This window comes from Pteropus alecto, unplaced genomic scaffold (assembly GCF_000325575.1).
Source record: "Pteropus alecto unplaced genomic scaffold, ASM32557v1 scaffold75, whole genome shotgun sequence".
NCBI classification, from domain to species: Eukaryota; Metazoa; Chordata; class Mammalia; order Chiroptera; family Pteropodidae; genus Pteropus; species Pteropus alecto.
This window is the reverse complement of record NW_006440638.1, coordinates 11,322,923-11,330,726: the sequence shown is the minus strand read 5'-3', so window position 1 is coordinate 11,330,726 and position 7,804 is coordinate 11,322,923. Positions and strand designations below refer to the sequence as shown.

Here is a 7,804-nt window from a genome sequence, read left to right as displayed (position 1 = left end):
GGAAGGATAAGAACTAGAGAACCTAGTTAAAGAGAAAGATCTTATGAGATATAGAAGAAATGGCCAGAGATGAAGAATAAGGCTCAAGAGTCTATAATCTCAGTTTTATAGTTATAACTGCTCACGCATCATGGAGTCTTTTGGCTAAATAAGGCTGTTCATATTATTATACTGAAGTTTTTTCAAAGGAGAAATTTAGCAGTGTCTTTAGGAAACTGGCTGGAAGCAGTACAAATAAATATAGGTGAGCCCGAAGTGAAATTGAGTGAATGTTAAAAGTTACCTTGTTTGATTAGCACAGAAGATTCCATATGACATACATGCAGTTGGCCTCAGAGAATTAAACAGTTGCCACAGATGGGATTTTTATCTCAGCAAAAAGTTTGAATACTTGCCCGGGATGATAGGCAGTGAATGGACCACAGAATTTTTAAAGATGAAAGAAAATCGTACATTTGCCTTGACGGCTAAGCCTGTACAAGGCTTATGTCCTTGGACTATTAGCATATTGATTCAAAGTTAGTAACTCATAGTCATTATCTAATAAATTCAGTGTGTTAGACAAGACAAAGACTTTTAAAATATAGCTGAAAACAAGAGCAACAAAAACTAAAACATTCCACGGGAGTCAAATAAGTAACGGAAAAGGGTGAAGGAGACCAGATGTCAGGCAGTAGGACATGGTGGGGACTGAGAGAAACCGGAGAGTGCATAATCTAGCTCAAGGGAGAAGCCAATACACAGATCCAGCTGATTTGTGACATGCAAACGCAAGCCGTGTGGCCAGATCTGATGTTTCAAGTGGTGCCAGACATCTGAATTTTTTAATGTGATATTTCTTATTTTATATCATAATACTCAAGCCAAAAAAAAAAACCACACAGACTTTCAGATCTGGCCTTAAGTCTACTAGTTTTCAATATTTGGCTTTCAGAATACACCTCTTCTAAACTGAATTAGAAGGGCAACTTCTAGAAGGAGGTAGCCAACCAAGTATATAAATTTCCCTTTATTTTTTGGTAGATACTTCATTTCAGGGATCTTGGGCCAGAAGCAGGGTGTGGGGAGAGAATAAATTTTAAAATGAAAAATATACAATTTTAAAATACAAACTGACTGCTTAATGAGATATGCTCTAGAAAATACGAAAATAACATTTTTAAGTACATGAAAGGAAAACTGGCCTTTTTTAAGTTTTCTAAGAATAATTTCTAAGTATGTTTTTGTGTTTTTGACATTCAGTCTAGTTAAAAATATCAGTAAAAAAACACGAGATTTCAAAGTTGTATTTTAACTTCATACTTGAAAATCCAGGGGTTCAGAGAGCATCTCTGTCCTCCAATGCAAGAGGGGAAAACCTGAAAACCTTTAGTTTCACCTCTCCAAATGAGCATTGTTGTGTCTCATTTGAATGGCCAAAAATATCTCTTTCTGCTGAGATTTTGTGATATCATCACTGATGGCATTTACAGTATTTCGCCGAGTCTAAGATGTACATTTAGTGATGTCTCAACAGACCTGAAATCAGAAAGCATCTCACAATCAATGGTGTTTTATAATAGTTGGCTGCATGTGCAAGCAGATGCATCAGCCTTTCTGTTTGTGCCTCCACTGAGCTACTGCTCATGCTGCAGCTGTGTTGTCATGTAAAATTTCTTTCACAGAATGATAAAGCAAATGTGGCAAAATGTGATGAGTATGTAACAATTCTTCAATCCGTTTTTGAACTCTGTAAGTCTAAAATGACTTCAAAATAAAATGATTTTTAAAGTCTTAAAAGATTACACTATGATTTGGCATTAAAGCAGAAATTTATTGTGTATGCAGCAAGGCACAAAAATGGAGCAGTGGGGAGAAAATTGACATTAGTGAAGTGAATTTTCATCAGTGGAATGATGCATTTTCATTTTTCTCACAGAGCATTTTACAGGACCACGTAGATTAAGTTATGTGACATTTTGTATCTGAAATACATGCAGAGATGCCTATTGCAGGCCAAGCCAGGCAACTGAAAGCAGGAGAAATTGCCAATCTTTTGGAACACATAAAAGGCATTTCAAAGCAGAGACTGATATGCAAGACCATCAAGTCAAAAATTAGTTCAGAGTGTAATTTGAAACATGTTTTATTAGTGGACATTAAAAAACACAACTTAAAATTGATAACAATTTAGAACTGATTGAAAATGTAAACTGTAGTACTTAGTAGGGTGGTGCATTTTGCAATTATCATCATGAATTTATTTTAATGTCTTTTGCTTTAGGACCTGAACTCAAAGCTGATGTGTTCTCAGTTGAGTAAAAGGTAGTGTCTTGACTATGAAGACTATAAACCCTACATTATAAGTTCTATGATACTGAGACTGTTCCTGTCTTATTCACTGCTCTGTCGCTGACTCCTCTGATGGTGCCTGACACATGAGAACACTACGTAAATATTTGTTGCATTAATGAGTAAGTGAATGGATGGAGTAGAACAGACTCCAGGGAAAGCAGATTTGCTTAGTAGAATATCCCACAGAAGGCAGGGAGTTAGGACAGATGATCATTTGAATTTCATCCTCTCTCTGAATTCACGTGCAGCCTTAATGCAGGTTTTAAAAAGAGTTCTCTTCATTCTTTTTGACAAGTAATTTTCTGACTATGTAGCCACCAAGGCAGCTTGGATATGCTTTACCAATAAGTGGTTACAGAAGTAATAAAGCTAGTTTCTCTCAAAACAACACCCTCATTCACCCCCTACTGAGGTCTGGCTGCCTGGAGAAGAGCAGGTGCAGAATGTCTTGATGTTGTGCCCAAGGGCAAGCAAAGAACTCTCCTCATGTGACCTCTAGCTTTCTCCCCCTGGCTCCTGCCGCAGCAAGAGTCAGAGTCTCCCTAGATCACAGATGAAAGTCATCTTTGATTTAGAAGAAGGAACTGTTGTCAATTCTGCATTACCAAAAGATGGGAATAAGGGACTACATACACACACGTGTGTGTGTGAATAAATAACAACTCTTATTTTACAATGGATAGCTCTTGAAGCAGAAAAAAAAGCTTAATGGAAATTTGTATAAAACATCTTGAAAAAATTGTGACTCTGTGATGAAATAATATGTTAACTATTTTGTCAATGTAATTTCAGCTAAATTACACACTAGATTTTAAAATACTTAATTAGCCACCACCTATGGACACATACCTTTCAGCCTCCATAAATGCTATCATAGCAATAACAAAAAAAATTATTTCTGTAACTTAACTTGCAAGGAATAGAACATTTTTATGTATCAGTAGCAGTAATAGTGAATCATAGTAAATATTACTGAAATAGTAAAATATTTAAAAACTCCATTAATTTGTGGCGACACTAACCTGGTTTACCACCTGTCTGCCTGCTTGAAAAGTGAAGAGAGTATAAATGCAGTTGCAGGTAGTCTCTCTTCATCTACTAAAAACGAACCAATAGGTTTTAAACATTTCAGAAGCACTCAGTTATCTGCAAATGACTGGCCTAATTAGGCTTCATTCTTACTTATTCCGATAGCAATTCCTCAAACTCTCTGATTGTAAGCTCTGTGTCTTTAGGGTGAATTAAAACTTGACCCTGGACTCAGAACTGAATTTCATTGTCAACTCTAGCACTTCCTACCTGTATCTCCTAGATGTTATTTAACTTCCCTAAGTCTCAGTTTCCTTTTAATAAAATGAGGAGAATAACATTTTCTACCTCATGGGATTAAGATGATTATATGAGGTAATTTACATAATGAATCTGGCCTATAGTAAGTGCTTAGTAACTGTTAGACGTTGATATTATTGTTACAGAGGTTGCACAGATGTATGTCCTTGGTGATAACCAGTAACTTAGATCTACTGGTAATGCCAGTGTTCTTCCTCTAGTCACAATTAGTGAGAATCTCCTAGTGTTAAAATGCACAGGGAATAGAGTTGGGAAACATTTATTGTGGTTGTTCACCATTTCTCCCTCCTTCTACTTACAGGTTTAAGATAGGCGACGTTGCTGTGTCGAATGTCGTTCAAGAGCTGATCTCTGGGAGTGATTTCCACCAATGGGGGTGGCCTATTTCTCGGCACTGGTTTCAGTGTTTTGATCACATCTTTGAGGTTGGTTTTTTCAGGTGGTTCTCTGTCTTCCGGTATCCGAGTTTTACGCTGGATCCTCTTCACTTTCACCACCCGGAAAGAGTCAGGGTCCGTCCTGTACTTAGGAGGCTGTGATGGCTTTTTCATCGCTTCATTTTGTCGACTGAAGGGGACTGCTTGGGGGTTGGGAGGATGAGGAGGAGGTTGGAGGAACTCCTGCATTCTGGAATCTGGCATTGGTCCTCCCAACATCTCCCACATCCCTGGTGGCAGCCCTAACCCATTCTCCAACATGGCTATTAACCTTCTCTGCTCTTTGAGTTGCTGCTGTTTTTGTTCTTCTTGTCTTTTCTGCCTTTGTTTATCTTGATTCCTGGTGAGCAGATTGGTTACCACCATTCTGGGACCTGGAAGCTCAAAATGATAGCCCATCTTCAGGAGAGTGTTGTTTGCCTTCAAAAGCCTGGATATTTCCATTTCAGCGTGGTGGCCCAACATGTGCCTTTGATTATGAAACCGAAGTTCGGTTAGTGTCTCATTAAATTGGAGACACCTCATGATGGCCACAATTCCTTTTCCTGTGATGAAATTGGACTCGATGTTGAGTGTGGTGATACTCCTATTTTCACGCAACATGTTAGCCAAGGCGAATGCTATATTCTCATCTGCACCCACATTTGCTAAACTGAAGGTTCTGATGTGTTTGTTTTTCTTCATTGCATTGACAAAGTCCAGTAACATTTCTTTGGGGATGTTTTCAATGTTGTTTAGGTTGAGTTCCTTCATGTCAGGGTCATTTTGTCTAACTCGCCTCAAGCTCCCATCTAGGTCTGTTTGGTTTCCTGAAGGCCTTGCACTTACTTTCAAAAAACTGGTATCTAGAGCTAACTTCTTAGGATCTAATTTTGACACTTTTTTCTCACTTTTTTCTTGGGCCTCTTGTCTGTCTTTCTGTTCTTCAAATGCTTCACTAGTTACCCGCTGGCAGTTGTTCTTGCTATTTCTGACTTGCTCCTTTACTTCGCCTTTGTCTTCTCTTTTAGTTTTTTCATCACTCCCTTCACTCTCATTTTCTCCTTCATCATCTTCATCATCTTCATCATCTTCATCATCTTCATCATCTTCATCATCATCATCTTCATCATCTTCATCATCGTCATCATTGTCATCATCGTCATCATCTTCATTATTATCCTCATTATCTGATTCTTGGACAATGTCGCTGCCCTTTGATTCTCTTTTATTTGAAGTAATTTCATTATTGAGCTTTTCTTTTAAATACTGGGATACCTTTTTATCACTTTTGTCTCTTTCTTCAAGCTGCTCTTGAGTGTTTTCCTAAAAGAGAGGTTTGTAAGGTTTAGAATACATGGCAGTGAAGAAATCTACTGAAGATTTATTATCAAGAAAAAAAGTAAGCAAATTAACTATGTATAGTATCTACTTGTGTAAATGTATATGTTTGTACATATATATACGCACATGCCATATATGAAAGTTTATAAGAAAAAAGTCTATTTTATTGTTTACCAAAGTAGTAGTTATCTCTTAGTAATAGAGGTAACCATTAAGATAACTGAGAAGGGGGAGCACTTGGAGGATTTTCACTTGTTACAGTATATAATTCTAGAGTGTTTGAGTTTTTCTTAAACAAAGTTTAAAACACATATTAGTTTTGTCGACAAATATAACCAAAATAAAGATAATTTTTTATAGACACACACAAACACACAAACATACATTTTTGGGCCATGTTTACCTCTACCAGTATATTAAAATGAAACCTCTGTTAGTGTTTGGAACTTGTACTATTTTTAGAAATGCTGCAGAGTTCCAGAAGCAGTTAATGATTATATGTTTCGAAAACCTGTGGAGTTTTCTACCAATACATTGAAGTCTTTGTTTTGTATATAGCTGAATAGGCATCTTTACATTTAATGGCCCTAGGTTGCTCAATTTCCATATAGCCATAACCAAAATTTACATTCCTCATATGCTTGTTAATCTGTGTAATGTGTCTCCCTAAAAACATAATATATTGTAGAGGAAATGAGAGCAGTTTGATATGTTGGAATAAACCAAAAACCTTGACTTTGATTTTGTCTCCTCAGCTCTGTGAAAACTGCCCTGGCTACTGCAAGGACAGGTTCACTAGTCCAGTTTCTTTTGAAGGAAGGTATCTAGGAGGCAGAGCAAACTACAAAAGGGAACAAGATTATGCAGAGATTTAGAAACAATCGATTAGTCTGGGAAGGAAAGTGTCAGCCTTTTATCGACAGTGTTTATTAGATCGCTGCCCTTCAATTTATTCACTTTCCTATACAGTATGACACCTCAGAGGTATCACTTGTAAAGCTGGTGTAGCTGTTTGAGACACAGGTTTATTTGAATAAGAACTTGATCTTATTGCTCATAACACTGTAGGTTGGAATTGACAGTTGACAACACCTTAACTTCCTAAAACCTTCACTGCTGCATTTCTCATATTCCCCAGCAGGGGGAGCCAGCCATCAAGCTGTTTAAATTATACCAAGGGTAGGAAAAGTAGAAAAAGTACCCAATCGATTTTCTTTTCCTGAAATTGTTCATATAGAATTTGCTTTTCCTCTAATTGTAAAATGTCTGAAAATTTTACCTTTAACTTTAACCTGATAAAGTTGTTAATTTATTTTCTTGAGTTCAGTACAAGTTTAAACTCTCCTGACCGTGAGACCAATTTATAACTTTTCTAATTACAGCCAGTCTGATAGTAATGTGACAAGATCTATCTATATCAGGAGGGATAACTAAAAGAGACTTTACCTGGGGGTAATCTCTCTTTTTTTTTCTAAGTTATTTTTAAGTAGAATATTAGAAAAAAGTATGCTAATATGCAAGAAGTTTATAGATTTAATCGCAATTCTACCTTTCATACAAAAACATTTAAGAACTATCTTTAAAACAGTTTAACAGCTATTAATTTATAAATTTATAACTGATATCTAATGCACTGTGAATGTTGGATATTTTGTGTTCTTTGACATGGTTTACTTTTAGGGTGTGCGGATGGACTTCACGGGAACTGTGACACCCTTAAAACTGTATGTGAAATATTGTGTATGTATGTGCCAGAAGGGTAAAGAGCTTTCATCGGCTTCTTAATGGGGCCCGTGAGCCAAAATAAAAAAAAAAAAGAGTTAAGAACAATTGTTTCTGGGTTATGAGTTAATTCATTAAATACTATGTCTATAGAATACAGGCTTTTCTACACAGCAAACCCAACAGCAGCTTTTAAAAGGAGGCATTTACAAGAAATTACCAACTTTTCCTTCACAGCCATACCATGTAAGTATTTCAGAAAGTTCCAATCTGGAGTAGGATTAAATATTACAATTTAATCTTTAAGGACATGAAATCTTGAGAAATGACCATTTCGACATGGACAACTGCCATTCCAGACAGCCATTTCTCTGTTGTACACAAATCCCTGATTACCTCGGATGGCACAAAGGTGACAGGAACGCGTTCGTCTTCCAGCATGCGTCTGGATGCCTTTTGCCAATACATATAATCAACAAGAGATTTATGGTCGAAGTGTCCTGTTGGTGGCTTGTCGGTTTGATCTTTCTGAATCATTCCCACGGGAAGCTTGGGGTCAGGGGCCATGACTTCCATTTCCGATTGCAGTTCTGCCAGCTCTTCGGGGGACAAGTTGGCCAAGATTTTATCTTCATCAA

General features: G+C 37.0%; 1 protein-coding gene across 1 annotated transcript in view; it reads right to left on the bottom strand.

Annotated features, from left to right (window-relative positions):
* Positions 1–7,802, bottom strand: part of LMOD3 (leiomodin 3) — a gene marked incomplete at its 5' end in the record, with an annotated part of 9,008 nt that extends 1,206 nt beyond the window's left edge. The window contains 3 exons of the mRNA XM_015593653.1: positions 3,984–5,174; positions 5,256–5,426; positions 7,563–7,802. Coding sequence (XP_015449139.1) covers positions 3,984–5,174; positions 5,256–5,426; positions 7,563–7,802 — 1,602 coding nt within the window. The remainder of the gene's footprint in view (positions 1–3,983; positions 5,175–5,255; positions 5,427–7,562) is intronic.
* Positions 7,803–7,804: the final 2 nt, after the last annotated feature.